General features: G+C 45.1%; 1 protein-coding gene and 1 long non-coding RNA gene across 11 annotated transcripts in view; one reads left to right on the plus strand and one right to left on the minus strand.

Moving 5' to 3' along the window:
* SBNO2 (strawberry notch homolog 2) overlaps positions 1–16159 on the minus strand; it is a 126996-nt gene that overhangs the window by 17943 nt on the left and 92894 nt on the right. For 9 of the 10 annotated variants that reach the window (XM_077842129.1, XM_077842123.1, XM_077842126.1 and 6 more), the window contains 11 exons: positions 12145–12228; positions 11387–11483; positions 10632–10792; positions 10001–10134; positions 9403–9493; positions 7114–7257; positions 6446–6563; positions 5750–5855; positions 4979–5132; positions 3647–3823; positions 2687–2784 (listed from right to left, as the gene is read on the minus strand). In XM_077842129.1, coding sequence (XP_077698255.1) covers positions 2687–2784; positions 3647–3823; positions 4979–5132; positions 5750–5855; positions 6446–6563; positions 7114–7257; positions 9403–9493; positions 10001–10134; positions 10632–10792; positions 11387–11483; positions 12145–12228 — 1364 coding nt within the window. The remainder of the gene's footprint in view (positions 1–2686; positions 2785–3646; positions 3824–4978; positions 5133–5749; positions 5856–6445; positions 6564–7113; positions 7258–9402; positions 9494–10000; positions 10135–10631; positions 10793–11386; positions 11484–12144; positions 12229–16159) is intronic. The other variant, XM_077842132.1, reaches the window with a different exon arrangement.
* The window catches only part of LOC144280247 (uncharacterized), a 47331-nt gene that overhangs the window by 8067 nt on the left and 23105 nt on the right, over positions 1–16159 (plus strand). The gene's annotated exons all lie outside the window — the stretch shown is intronic.

Below are 16159 nucleotides of genomic sequence, written 5' to 3' on the forward strand. Positions count from 1 at the left end.
ATTTATGGGAAAATGGGCTAAACCAAGCATTCTCTAACTGTTAGTGATTCTGAACAATTATCGATTAGTACAGCTTGGATCTGAGGAATCACATCAACTCGAATGGAGAGGAGGAGGAGGCTGGCTGCAGCATTTCACCAGAGTGTTCTGATGGAAAACTGTGTGAGTGAAGCGAGAGAGCTTGGCTCACTCCAGCAGGACCTCAGCCTTACAGGATGCACACTGAGTGAATGCTGTGTGTTGCTGCACACGGGGAGAAATGCTCTCTGCTTTAGACTGCCTGCTGCTCCTGCTGAATGGAGGCAGCACAGCAGTGCCAGGGCGCTGTTGCAATAGAAACACAAAATGCCACGGGCATCGCACTGCTATGGGACCGCCCAAAACAGCACAAACTTCAGAGAGCAACTGAGAGCAAGGTTTAAGTGTGACGCGCTCTATGTTTGGAAGTTGTTACTGCAAAACCCAGTACGTTCCAACAGCCAACATCTTCTCTGGGTGTGATGTGGCCTAGCGGTTCCAACCCTGTGCCGTGTAACTGACCCGCCTGAAATGGCGGAGACTCTGGGTCCCGGTTGTCTAACGGAATGTGCTTTGATTAACCTAAGGCGGAAGTGCTTGCCCGCAGGGCAAAGGCCAGTGACAAAACATGGAACACACTGTGGGTCTAGGTGGATGGAAAAATCAGAAGAGGTGGAAATCAAATGGATGCTTTGGTGGGCTGTACTGCAAACGAAAGAGTAAATGCTTCAATGCTGGCTGGATTGGGAGGGACTGGGCCATGTGCAATGAAAAGGCAGCGCTGAATGAGCTTGGGCTGAAACAAATGTTGAAAGCAACAGCTGAGAGGTATGGGCATGATTCCCACCTGCTGTGAGACAGGGGTACTTGGGGAATAAGGAGGGGCTCTCAGACCAGACTGTTCCACCAGGAACGGTGCTACAGGGACTGAGAGACACCACCAGACCCTGGAGGAACAGAGGGGGTAGGAACAATTGCTATTATGTGGTACTGGAAAGGCCCTTTGCCCTCAGTGCCAGGCTGGCTCTGGGTACAGAGCTGAGACCCAGAGAAGGCTGAGAGTCACTTTGGTTCCTTCAAGCCAGGATTCAGGTTCTGAGTCTCCTCGCCATGAAATCCGACTTGCTATTCTTCTGACCATCTGTGTTCTCTCCTTCTCCACTGGAATCCCCATTAACAAAGTTTTATAGACTCCCCTGCACAAACAGCAAGCAGCCCTTTCCTTCTTGTTTTGTCAGCAACTGCTCCTTTGCAAACACACTCCCCTAAGAACACCCGCCTATTGCTGAAGGGCTTCAGAACCAGGAAGCTGCAATCAGACACTGTGAAGCAGACACATTAGGAGATGGTACTGCCCAGCAAGTAAACGTCTGCCCCACAGGAGGGGGACGGAGCTGGCCAGCACAAGTGGTCACTAACAGCACCACCTTTGAATAAGGAGTCAGACGGGACCATTATGATCCTCTACTACGACCTCTTCTGGCCTGTGTTATGCAGATATCCAGCTCAAGTGAGAAACCAACTTAGCTGCTGGAGCCTGACTTGCTTCAACTCTACAGCAGTTAACAAGCGAGTATTTGCTCTGGGGGAGTGGGGTGGAATAGGCCAAAACTGAGATACCCTGGAGGAGCAGGGATGATTGGCACTTCGATAGCTCACACCAAGTCTAGCTCGCTCCAGTTGTTTTCATCAGCAATAAAAACTGATGCAAACAAAAATAATCTAACACAAGCCCTGCTGATTGCACAGGCCCTAAGGAAACGTAACTCACCTGGGTCTTATATCAGTCAGGCAGTTTGGTTTCCTGCCACCTGATGTGCAGGGACAGTTAGGTTCATGGAATACAGGATCATCTTCAAAAGCACCTAAGTGAGTTAGGTGCCTAAGTCTCATTGAAAGCCAAGGATTTAGGCTCCTACAGTGCCCACAATACTTTAGAAAATGGGACTCAGTGCTTTTGAAGATGTTCCCCATTGTCCACAGCTGACTGTGCACTGGGTACAATCAGCTCTCAAATTAACTAAGGCAGAAATACATAAATCAAACCACCACAAACTAGTGCGTTACTGGGGGAAGGCAATCTAATGCTATGTTCTGCTTTGGACTGATGCTGAAAGACAACGTTCTTGAAACCAGGATTTTTGGTGGGACAAAAAGAGATAGTCCAAAATCCAGGGATGCCATCTCACCTTACAGCATGTTTGTAAGATCTCAAGATCTGTCTCTGAATCAGATTATTGCTCACTTATTTTTCCACTTCTCACAGTTTTGAGGGTCTCATTTTTCAGAGTGGGTGAGATGGAAGTTCCCACAGAAATGCGTGTGCACCTGTTGTGCCCATGCAAATCTGTATCTGGGTGCACAAATCAGGCTATTGCACATCTGGCAGTCCTCGTGTACACACAATTACAAAAGCTGCGTGTGGAAGAGCAGGAAAGACCACTGCACTCAGATTTCAAGGCTCTCAGAACAAAAACTCACTTTTGGAAACACAGTGTCTTAAAATGGTCCAGCAAAGTGTCCTCTGTATGTGAAGCTCATTTAGGATTCAAGGAATTGCATTCACAGGACCATAAAGTACAAGCAGCCCCGGTACAGAGCCCTCCTCACTGTGCCTTTGAGCCTCCCATGATTCCTGCCCTTCAAAGCACAAGGGGGTTAAACTCACTCTGCAGCAGAGACAAAACAGTTTAGGTGCCCGTCATTCTCGTCCAAGACCTCCCTGGTGCGAGCTTCTCCAGTGGACTGGAGCCCGATGACAATACACTGGGGAGAAATCAAAAGGGCAGCACGGTCGTGTGTTAGCGAGATGAGGTCACGCTACATTTTGCTGGGCAGCAACACTCTCAGCAAACCATTATCAGCTCAAGAAGAGATTACATTTCACAGTTTGCCAGCACCTTCTGCATTGAACCCCAACTCTTCCCAGATACACACAGTAATATCTTGGCCCTAAAACTGGGCTCCTATTGAAGACTCTGCCTGTCATTGCCTGAGGTTATACGTGCATCCACGATGTTAAGAAACATTGTTACGATGCTTTATTATTACAACTAATTGATTTCCCCAGCATCTCTCTCTGAAATTTCCAAAGCCCATTCAAATGAATGCAATGCCAGGTGTATTTAACCATGCAGAGCTGGAGAATCCAGTATATCTTTCAACTCTAACTCGACTCAGAATGCTGTTTCAAGTAGGTTTGCTCATGTTTACCATAAAACAGCACCAAAAAACATCAGCATTCATTCTGAACTGTGGGACATTAAGCACCTGAAATCCTGGTTTCACCTACGGAGGCTAGACGCCTTTAGGTCAAGGATATAAGAAGATATATGCTACCTTTTCACTGCGTACAATCACGGACTAGTGTCCAAGTGCATGCAAATACCCTCATTCCAGTTTTTTACCCCACCCTCCTCTGTTTGTACAAAGGTTGTGTTCTATACAATTCATGTTTGGGCCTCAACATTCAAAGAGGTTTTATTCTGCAGAAAGACAACAGGCATCAAAGATGACTATCACCGGCGATGATTCACCTGAATGCCCACATAAGACCTTGAGGGATGCACAATGGATGTCGTTGGACTAACACTTATTGACCCTTTGCACCTGGCTTCTAATACCGTACCTTGTCCTTTGCCAGCTCCTCCTTGGCAAGCTCAACGAGGCGTCGGACTTTAGCAGCAATGCAGAGATATTTGAAGAAGCGCTGATGAGCGGACCAGAACTGACCCCACAAGGACTTTCGAGACTCCAAGCCAATGATGTCGGCCGCGTGCTGGAACACCGCTATCGCCTCTGCCCACTGAAAGCACACACAAAAGGGCCAGGTTAATACTCCAGTCCCTAACTCATGTCACCATAACGCACAAGGTTATTAAAACTATCAGGGTTTTGAATATCAAATTTATTTTCCCTATTTATGCTTTTTGTTTACTTGTGCTCCATTTAGCTAGGACAATGAAGAGACCGGTCAATTTCCACCTTCTGCCCAACACTGCAATGTCTGGGTTGAAAACGCTGCAAGGGAATATTGTTAAATCCAACCAAAGGGCCGGTGACGATTATGTGAAAAAAGCAGCAGCGCCATTGAAATATTTCTTTAAATTTTATAAGCTAACCCCACCCTTTCCTTTTTTAAAAATCAAACCTAAGTTTTGGGTTGCAGCTATTCTGATGTCCCCTTACACCCTCCCATGCGCTGATTCAGGAGGATGATTAAACTTTGTTCCGCATCTCCACAGTGCCTACCACAAAGGGATCCTGGTCCATGACTCTCAGGTGCTACCACAAGACAAATAATAATGAATACTAATGAGACTATCAGTATTCAGCACTTAACGTTTGAAAAACCCTAGAAAGTTGTTCAAGAATCATAGAGTAAAAATAAAGAGCCATCTGTTCTCAAGTACGTTTGAACAGATGTTCATGGAATAGGGGATGATGTTGTTTAATTATGTTGTTTAATAGGGGATTTCAGGTGTTTAATGTCCCACAGTTCAGAATGAATGCTGATGTTTCTTGGGACTGTTTTATGATAAACATGAGCAAACGTACTTGAGAACAGATGACTATTTTTTACTCTATGATTTTTGAACAACTTTCTAATGTGTTTCAAATGTACGTTACACACACACGTATTTCATATATACAGACAACAGCAAAAGCAGACGCCTCCCACCCCATCCTGATCTTGCATACCACCCCACCAGAAAATCAATCCATGCCAACGAGTCTGTCCTCTGCCACAATGTCAACTGAGCTGATCAAATGACTGAATGAGCCCCATGCTCTTGTTAATGATGCAGGAGGCAGTAGTTAAATGGATTCAACTTCTTGAGCACAATATTCCTCTTCACAACCCCCCTCCACATCCCCCAAACCAAAACACAGATTTATACAGTAGCTCTCTGGGGAGGAATGTGGGATGCTGGGGATCTACAGAGAAACACTAGCTCACCAGCTGCGCTGCTTTGTTGTAGACAAGCTCGTACTGTCGATCCAGTGGGATTTCCTCTATCTTGAAAGTGACTCCAGAGAAACTGAGCTGCCTGGCAATGTACATTCCGCTCACTTTCATGTCCATAGCCACGATTTCCATTGCACCAACACCCCTACGCAGAAGAGGAAGAAAGAGACATAGCCAGTGATGAAATTCCTTTCCTCTGCACAGTTGCAGTGTGGAGTAGGCTTGTCTGGAGATTCAGAACCTCTCGGGAGGTTTCGCTTTGGCATCTTGTTTAAGTTGTCTTCAAATAGTAATAGAATGCACCACACAATCCTGGCATTTACATAGCAGGCCTTATCCCCATTTCACAGGTGGGTGAGTCACTTTACCTTTCTGTTTTCTCACACCCTACTGAGTTTGTGACAGAGCCAGAAACAGTGTCAAGTGGCCTGACTGTAAATCCCCTCTGCTAACCATTACACCGCACTGCTTTCCTCACTGCCTGGCCCAATAAAATTAATTTTTCCTTTTATTTTGCAGAGATATTGGCAGTTACTGTGGCATTTAACACCCATCATGAAATAGGTACAAAGCATTCGCTGTAAGATTTGTGGGATGGCTTGGAAAGTATTAGCCATACATTGCATATCACAAGGGAGCTGAACCAGCACAGCCAGCGAGCTACTGGTTCAAAGTCAGTGTTTTTTCCTCAACCCAAATGAAGGTTGTTGCCAAATACAGGATTAGTAGAAAGGGAAACCAGGAAGGTCTCCCATGACCTACCTCTTTTCAATTGCATGGAGGAATTCATCAAACGCTCTGAAGGGGGTTCCCTCCCCCCAGATCCCCAACCGGCTCATGTAAATCATGTTTTTTGGCTCAGAGGCACCTGTATGAATAGAATGTGCTGTTAGCAAAGACACAACAACTATAAACAGTTTTGCCTCAAGTAACCTCTTCAAGTGACGGGCAGCAGGCCTCAAGTGAACCCTCACTCTGGAGAGCTTAGAAATATACGTAAGCATTTTAAAAAGGAGAGTTATTCCTCACACTTCCACGGTGTCTTTCAGCAGAGGCTTCAGGGAGCTTTAAAAACGCTAATTCTCACAATACACCCACCAGGTCAGAGTCACTATACAGATGAACAAACAGGTAGAGGGAAGTTAAAGTGACTTGCCCAAAGATCACATGGCACGTCAGTGGCAGAGCTGGGAACAGAATCTAGGAGTCCTGCTTTGCATTCCTTTGCGTTAAGATGATACACGGGATTAGAGCATCTGATGCTTCAACACACCCTCTAGGGGTGTCCATTTCTGCTGTTTAAAATTGAATTTTACAACGTTTTGTTCTTTTTTTTATCGGTCCCATAGCAGTTAACCTGGGCTATGGACATCTTCCACACGGGGAGGACTGGAGCACTGGGCCACTTCTGCAAGTTTACACCTGGGGTCTTGGGAATCACCTGGTACAGACTCTCACCTGTGGCACTGGCATAGACGACCCTAGCTCGAGGCAGTTTGTTCTGAAGGTCCAACACTGCTTTGCCCATTTTAGTGGAGCTGGCATTTTTGGCTTTGTGGCATTCATCAAACACAATCTATAAGGGAATCTTAGTCAAGGACAAAAGGATGTGCAGTCTGCTATGGTCATATAAATAAATACTAATGCTAATAATGATTGGGTGAAGAGAGAAACATACGATCCATCTCCTTCCAGTGGAACTGAACCACCACCAAACATCCAGGGCGTGGACCAGCTCCATAGCTGCATGAAGCCTTGTACTCCATTCTCCCCTCGCCCCGGCTTTCCAAAGTCTGTGGTAGATCTCCACCCTCTCTGTTATTTCCTATTGAATGATGCCCCACTACCCAAACACACACCAAGGTGTACAAATGCTGAAAATGCTTGTTACTCACAAATACACCCGACATAAATTCTAGTGACTTTTAATGGGAACTGTGCTCCTAAATCACTTAGATTCTTCTGAAACGCCCACCCGTTTCACAGCTACACTGTTTTCTGGAGAACGGAGGGCTTTCCCCCCCTTACACCACCGGAACATCCACCACAAGCCCCAAGCTGATCTCGGTGATCTTTGTTCGCTGTGGAAGCACAATTACAAGCATGTTGCTATTTCTCTAGGATACAACTCCGTCAAAGTTCTCCCTGCACCAGTCCAAAATCTGCTTTAATCGCGTCCTGTGCTGTCCGCCTGCTTGGCTTTCACCAATCAGAGCAGAGTAAGTGGCAAATAGGACTCCTTCTGAGGTAGCTGTGTCACCATATTTAATCTACGGGGGGGAAGGAAAAAGAAAGAGGACACTTACAATGCTATTTATAGCTCATTTTATTCCATCCCCTGTCCAAACCCAAAACTGATGAAGGCAGATGACTTTTTAATGTGATGATACAGGGTGTACACATCTGCTTTATATAAGCAACTGCTACATCACAGAGCCTATATGGGAAGAGAATGGTCAAGAAAGCTGGCTAATAATGGACTTCTTTAATGCTAGTATTTGGCACAGAGATTCCATGATGGCAAGGACTTTACATTCCTAGATATATCCCTCCAATCATCAGCATGTGCACACATCTGTATGCATTTTAACAAAGAGTGGAAACTTTACTTGGACTTCAATTTCTTGGCTGACCGAAGTCACTTAATTCTTTTTAATCAACAATGTAGAACGCTTAAAATGTTTTTATTTTAAATATCCTCTCCTCTGATTTGTTTCCTTTTTTAGAGATGGCTTCCTCTTTGATTGAAGGGGAGATTATTGTTTAGCTTACAGGATCATTCGACTTCATCTGTAACTAAGTTAATCATAGGAAGGAAAAAAATACACCTCAATGTGAAGAAAGTGCTATTCAGAGCCCTTTTGATTATGAGGACACAGTGGGCTCAATGGACTAATGGCCTGATTTAAGAGGTTCTAACCACATGCACGTCCCATTGATTTCAGTGGGAATTCTGGGTGCTCAACACCTCTGAAAAATCAGGCCAGAAGCGTTCTGAGAAACTAGCAGGCAGCTTGACAGGTTCAACCGGGCTGTGAATGATCTGGAGACTGGAACAGGGGTATGGAAGATCTTGCTGAACAATTACTACTTAGTACTGGCAATTTCCTTTAAGCGGCAATTTAATTTTCAAAAAGAAAAGGAGTACTTGGGGCACCTTAGAGACTAACCAATTTATTTGAGCATGAGCTTTCGTGAGCTACAGCTCACTTCATCGGATGCATACCGTGGAAACTGCAGCAGACATTATATACACACAGAGATCATGAAACAATACCTCCTCCCACCCCACTGTCCTGCTGGTAATAGCTTATCTAAAGTGATCATCAAGTTGGGCCATTTCCAGCTGGTTAGTCTCTAAGGTGCCACAAGTACTCCTTTTCTTTTTGCAAATACAGACTAACACGGCTGTTACTCTGAAATTTAATTTTCGTGCCTGCTTGACACAAACTTGAAAGGAGATGGTTAAGAAATGCACTAACTCAGCTGGATTGAAATTAGATGCATGTTTAGAGAGTCAACAGTACTGCATGCTTGGCAGCCCCTACAGGGAGAAAACTTGGATTTGTATGTCCCTCTTCCCTAACAAGATCAGAAAAGGGCAAGCCTGTGGATGGAGGGGGTGGGGGAAGGTGGCAATTACCCAGGGCTCAGGGGCCCCCAGCCACCACAGTGGTGGCTGGGCGCCTCGGGCCCTTTTAGATTGCCCGGGCGGGCAGCTGAACAGGCTCCTAAGCGAGCGCGGGGCGGTAACGGTGTTGGCGAAGGCCGCCAGACGGGCATGTGGAAGCCCTGGCCGTGCCGGAAGAGCGCGACCAGCCGCGCAGTTGGCAGCTTGTTAGGTACCAGCCAGCGCAGGCAGCAGCAGCTCACTGGGCATCAGCTGCACAGACCGCATCCACGCAGGCTGGGGGCCCATTGACTGTTCTGCCCTGGGGCCTGGAATTGCTGTTGGCGGGCCTGGAAAAGGGTCACCACGGAAGCAGCACTGGAAAGTGTGGATTTAGGCCACTTCAGCTGTGGCCTCTGAATACTAAGGTCTTAACAATACAGCTGTACCAGCTCCAACGTTCGTCATTACAAAACCACGCCAGGAACAATGAACATGATGCACATGCCACGTGGCCCTTCCTCTAGAGGCTGCACTCGCATTGAGCCACGGCTTAATACTGCTGCAGAAATCGAAGTACCCAAAGCTGCTACATCCTTGTGATGCAACACAGGAGCCTCACAAGTATGTAACTATGGCAGGACGGTAACAATAACCAGGCCACTCATTGCTATTGTCTGTAGCATGAACACGACCCAAAGGCAAGGACATCTGAGTCGCATGCTTTGCTTAGGACCATTTCATCTACCCACTGCCAGTAGCAAGCTTCCGCCCCCGGAAAAAGGTCTTGAATTCTCCTCCCTACCTTGTTTAAAGCATGCACAGGAATGTTGGGGGCATCAATGTCCTTCAGGTCTCTTTCAGCATCATACTTGAGATCATTGGAGACGCTGAACCTAAAGGAAAGCAGAGGAGCTGGTTGTCTTGAGGAGACAGCCTGTGTAGAGTTTAGTGCATATGCAAGTATGAGATCAAGAGTTCTGAGTACAGAAACGGGAGGTGTAGCAAAACTTCCCGTGCACCTCAACACAAGACACTACAGCAGCCTCAAGTCCTGAACAGGAACTGCCATTTGTGATAAGATGTGCAGAGATTCTGCACTATACACCCATCCGTTAGGGGCTTGATTCTGCACCACGCAAGTCCAGGGATATCTCCCATCGACTTCAAAGGGAGCAGGAACAAGCTCTAGTGTCCTCTCCACTTGGTATATGGTTTGCCTCTCCAAAGTATTGTACTAATCCTCTACAGCATAAATATTTTCAGCAGACAGGCACAGAGAGGTGGAAATGACTTGCCCAAGGCCACAGAGTGAGTCAGATACAAAGCTGGCACTCAGGAATTCCTGGCGCCTGGCCTTAAGTTAACTTTCCAAGCTCTTACAGCAAAGAAGGGAAACTTACCACAGAGATTTCTTCCTCCCCTTCAGATAATTTTCAAAGATGATCCCAGCAACTGTCCTGCCCTTTCCAACCCCAGCACCATCGCCAATGAGGAACCCAGCTCGCTGCCCGTTGGGTAGTAAAACTTCATGTTGCTGCAAATTCAAAACCAGAATTAGGAATTAACCCTGATTTGCCCTTTGCTAGTGCCTTTCATCTGCAGGGCACAGAGCACCTCACCGATTAACCCTCAGAGCTCCCACAGAGGCAGGTCTTGCACACGTCTCAAAGTAAACTGAAGCCTGGAGAGTTAAGTGACAACACAGTGGCAGAGCAGGGAATAGGTCCCCAGGGCCTGATCATCAGAAGTGCTGAGCACCCACAATTCTGGCTGAAGTCAGTGGGAGCTGAGGGCACTTGGCACCTTTGAAAATCAGGTCCCATGAGTCTTCATTCCCAGTCCCCTTGCTTTAGACAACACGCCCTTACAAGACATTTAAAATCTGTGTCCAAATCCAATGCTTCCAAGCTCTATTTTCTATACAAGATGCTATTTGGAAACTCAGCCTAATATCTTATTTAAGAATGGCACAGTGTATTTTTATTACTATCTACCCATGAAAGAGAGCTGGGCAAGGTGGATCTGGCATACCTGGCAGGCATACACGATGGCCTCCAGCTGTAGTGCAGAGAGTAACCCGTTGTCAGCAACTGAGCTTGGAAGGGACAGGGTATAGGTAATGTCAGGCGGGGGAACGCTGGAGAGAGTGCTTGTTTCAACCACGCGGTCCGGGTGCTGCTTCCCAATCTTAGCTGGAAGGGAGACACAGGAAACAGTCAAATAACTGATGTTTGCACTTCTATGGAGCATTTCATCCAAGGACCTCAAAGCACTTCACAAACCTCTCAGCACCCGAATGCTAAGTGTTATCCTCATCTTCCAGATGGGGAACTGAGGCAAAGAGGTTAAGTGACTTCTCCAAGGCCAGTCAGCCAGCAGCAGAGTTGGGAATATAACAAAGAGGTCCTGACTATATGTTTCTTCTAAACACTGCACTTTGCTCCCTTTGGCAAAAGGATTCCTGGCAATCCCCAAAATCGCCAGCCCCTTTTTTCAGGGGAAAATGTAGATTGCTGAAAATCTGCTCAGCCCCACCTTCAATAAAAAGCAACGGCCAGATCTGCTGTTAAACCAGGGAGACCCCAGAGACTGGAACAGCATACAGGCTCAGGGAAGCCGGCCTGCAAAGTTTAGCTACAAAAATGTGCATATAGGGGGCTGCAATGCAACACCAATGTCCTCAGCTGCAAAAAACAGGGAATATTAGGCCGAGCAGCAAGGGCTCCAAAATCAGTTTCCCACCATCTGACAGCAAGGCAAAATGAAAAAGCTGCCACACAACTCACATTTTGAAGGTACATAATCTGCATAGGTCTCTGTGTGCCCCAACTCCTCCGTTTCTTCCTCATCACCTTCATCATCCTCCTCTGCCTGAGTCTGCGACTGAAATTAAACATAATGTTGATTGAATATTAATATCCCTCAGAGCTTTGGACATGTGGTTTTAGGTACATGCCAAGCACCATCATTTAAACCATCCCATCCCAAGCACACAAACTTGCCCCTCAACTTCAACTCGTCTCATTGATACAACACAGCAGCACAGGGCAAACTGACTGAGGGGGCCTCTCCCATGTGGTCCAGGAAGTGCACTGCAAGCCACCTTTAGAGCCCAGTCCATACTGTACTAGGGAGCAGCGATAAGAGCAGTTTCTAAGATGGTTTGGCTGGCCAGTGTGAGCAGGACCCAACTGTGCTCTAACTTGAGCTACACAAGGGATCAAAACCAGTTTAGAACATGGCATGGTCCCACTTACCGTGGGTGCCAAACCACATCATTTTAAACCAGAATAGCCTTTAAATACTGTTAGCTAATGTGGTTTAGAGCTCAGTTGTAGAGGAAGCAGATATGACTCCCTCGAATCAGTGAGGCTCCAATGAGGGAAATTTAAGACTCTCTGGGGGAAGGGCAATGGCTAGAGAAACATCTGACTGATTCTTAAATCATGACTTTTCCAGGGGAGACCTTTAGCCAGATCCTTTTTTTTCATATCTGGGTAAGTGCCTCTTGCCTGTTCCCACAGAGTCAGATGCTCTTCCTCACCTGATAGCTTATGAGGAGTGGGGTGTTTGGGGGATGGTCTTCCAAACTTTCTAAGCCTGTGAACGGTCTGCTGGGAGAGAACAGCTGGAATAGAAAACACACATCTGAGAAAGCAGCCTTAATACCCATCCATCCAAACCAACAGTGACAGATCATGAAAGGAAAGCACAAAATCCACTTTTGCCCTGTGCCCAGGACTGAGGTACTTATATATTACAGTGGCTTGATTCAGGAAGTAAATGAAAATTGCTCTGCATGCCTCTTCCACGTTGTATGTATCACACGCACGCTGGAGAACTAGCCAAGAAGGCTATTTTCCCATGAAGAGTGAGAATGTTTTGTATGTGGACGCAGACATGGCGAGAGTGTGCATGTGTGCTTCCTTCCATGCTGTGAACGTGCCTGCAAAACAGCAGTCTTACCTACAACGTCGTAACAGCAGCATGTGTGTTAAAACAGGTCATCTTGAAATGCCACCTTTGCCCTCAAATGCTGAACACCCCAGGGTGTAGCTTCGTCTTTGACATGTTGTGTTTATTCACCCGCCTTCCACTCATGTTAATGAATTATGTGTACAAATCCTGCCACTTTCAGGGGATTTATAAGTCAAGTATCCCTTTCAACATCTGAATGGTGTTATCAAGGGCACCATGAGTTCTCTCTGCAGTGGACATTCATGAACAGAGGGCTGCTTTCCTGTCTGTCTTGGAAGCAGCTCTGTAGAAAACTGCCGCGCCACTCCCGAAACATTGTGGTTTAAGACTCTAAAGCAGTGCTGCGGGTTTTCTCAACGCTTTCTGCTCAGCAGCATCAGTGGCTTCATTCTGCATTGGGGAACTCAACCAGGAACCCTGGGAGTCATCAACCAATGGGATCACACTGCAGTATGGGATAGCTGGAGATCTCTGGATGAAAAGTGCTACGTCAGAGCTCATTATGGTCATAACATCTGCAGGCACCACACCAAAACTAGTAAAGAGGGCTCCCAAGACACTTCCAGCTGGGAAGACACAATTGATGAGAACCTTTTTCTGGCTCTGCACTACCAAAACCATACTGGAATTTCCTGAAAGGAAGAACCAAGTCAAGCCAGAAAATCAGGGAGTCCAAAAGTAATCAACTGCTCCACAAGCACCAGCGCTTCCAATTTACAGCCAGAGACGGGTGCCAAGTATATACAGACAGACACCCTCCAAAGGCAGAAGTGAGCCATGGGAAGGTCATAAGCAAACTCTCTGTAATTGTTTACTAAGAAAGCAAGCAAGAAAGAAATTGTCCTCCATTACTGGAAGTCTGAGTCAGAATTACCAGAAAGAAGCTGGCAGAGATGTTTGCAGTGCCAAAAAATCTGGAGAGCAGGTACAAAAGTTTCTACTCAGGCACTTGAAAAGACTCAGACCTCCCCATTCCATTGGAATGGAAGGGCAGAGTAGCCTCAGCTCTGACAAGGAAAGATGATTCTTTATTGCAAAGATAACCCAGATCTTTCCTTGACTTATGGCATCTTCAGCATATAAGCTTAGATATACCAATATGGCTGTTGTGTACAGCTCTCACTGGTGCCCCTAGATCTTCATCTCAGGTGGAACAGTGTCCTAAAGAAAGTGGTGGATGTCCCGCTGCTTGGGGCATTAAGAAAATGTACTCCAGAGAACAATTCTGCAGCGATAAGGAGTTGGACTGGATGATCTAATAGGCCAGTTCCAATTCTAATTTCTACAATTCCTCCCCTTCTCTATTCCGATCCACACACTAGTTTACTCCTCTCTGTAACATATGTTCCATGTAGGAAAATACTGTGTGAAAGATACACACTCCACATATAAGAACAGAGGGAAGAATGCAGGAGAGACACTCACTTAATAAAGCAACTGACATTTGTATAACTGAATATTCATTTTATTCAATTGTTTCCCTCCTTGTTTTATTTTATTTCCCTTTTGTGCCTATCTCATTAATACAACAATAGGAAATGAAATTGTCAGTTGACAAGTTGACTCCTCTCTGTATAAATATTACTCCTCTGGATCTGGCTGGGAGGAAGTTTTTAAAAAGTGCCTTGAATGATCAACATTACTAAAATGCATTGACAGGTCAAGAAAACTCCAGCTGCATGCTTCAAAGGGTTAATCTTTGCTTTACTGATTTGAAGAACTCAAGGGGTTCTTTTAAAATGGTCGTGAGAAATCATATTAGATTACAATGAGTATTTTTAAATGACATTTCACAATCCCCGTACAAATTATGCAACTGTGTTTTGTCTGCTGAATGCCTAAGATATTTTGCGGGGTGGTTTGCCTTCCCACTGTCCCTCTTCCAGAAATGATAAAACAGAACTAACGTGTCGTTATAAACGCCTCTTCCCCCTATTAGTTGTAACATCTCATCTGGGATGAGCAAATAAGGCCTGTCATGGAGTCCATCTATTCCCTTCTCAAGGGTGTAGTCACCCACATTCTGAATGGAGGCTTGATCTACAGCATATGGATCAGAATTTATCAGTGAGGCTTAGAAATGCAGAGTCTAATTGTGAAGTGTTCCCCAAATTTTCTTCCTCTCACACTGAGTAAACATCCTCCCCCACTAAAAGGCAACAGATGTAAAACTGAAAAAAAGGAAATGCTCTTTACGTAACCTACCATTCGCTTGTGGAACTCACTGCCACATGACATCATTGACGCAGAGAGCTTAGTAAGATTTTAAACAGCATTAAATACGAGAAATTCTACTGCTATATTAATATGATAAAAAATAAAAGGTCAAACCCTCATGTTTCAGGGCATAAACTAACTACTAACTGATAGGGGTTAGGAAGAAGGTTACCCTATAGGGAGCTTATTCCAGAACAGGCATCTTCTTGCACCTTTCTCTGAAGCATCTGGTCCTAGTCACTATCAGAAATAGGACCCTGGACTAGCAGGACCAGCAATGCAATTCCCATTAGCAGAGTGCATGCTGGAGCCTGGGACATGTCAAAGGGGGATGCTGGCTAATACCTCCTCACTAGCCTTCACTTGTAAAAACTTCCAAAATTAACACATCAGACATTTCGAGCTTTGAAGTTAGACAATGAAATTTACAAGTGTCCTAACAATGCTTCATGACTCTATCTTGTTTCTATGGAAACAGATATTTGATCAACCAAAATGGAATAAAATCACCATATCAGACCTGATTAGGATCACGTCAGGCTGAGTTATTCCTGACATCACACAACTGATGGCTCATTTTTATATTGCAGCTCTGTTAAAGCAGTATATGGCTATGGAAAAGCAAAAACATCTGCAATCTTATGGAATATTAATATTATTGTGGTATGAATACACCAGAGGAGATTATTCACATGACGTTTATCTTGCAACAATCATACAAGCAGTGTAATAATCTCACATTATCATGGGCTGAAGGCTAAAATTAAATCTTTCACCTCATGACCTTGCAATACATTGCTCGCTTGTCTTCTTTAATATAATGAAAATTGTGTACTGAAAATTCAGATAAAAAAACTATACCACTCAGTGCTCTCTATCAGGTGATCTATTTTGCCAGTATACTGCGAATTCCAGACACCTATGCAAAAATGAAACTGAAATCCTGGTGCTGCATTTACTAAATTAACTCATTCTGTGAGGAAATGCTCGGAATGCTCGGAACAATCAATTAAAAAACCATCAGAATACGGAGAGCAAAGATAAAACAATGTTCAAAACAATTAGCTATTTTTTCCACAAGGAAATCACTGACAAATGGAATGCCACTGAGCTAATTGTCCTGTTATGAACCCAATCAGTGTGAAGGAAGGTCATTTTAATTGGCAGACAGGAAGATATAAATGGCAGCATCCAACAGTAACAGTGGCTATTGTTCTGACAAAGTGAGTTAGTTTCACACACCCACAAAATATTACCCATTTCTCTTGCTTTCTTTGTGCTGCTCGGCATATTATTATTGTATATCTTATACATCTACAACTGAAGACTTTTCACATGTCAAATCCTGAACATAGCTTATGTGT

The sequence above is a fragment of the Eretmochelys imbricata genome, chromosome 25 (assembly GCF_965152235.1).
Source record: "Eretmochelys imbricata isolate rEreImb1 chromosome 25, rEreImb1.hap1, whole genome shotgun sequence".
NCBI lineage: Eukaryota > Metazoa > Chordata > Testudines > Cheloniidae > Eretmochelys > Eretmochelys imbricata.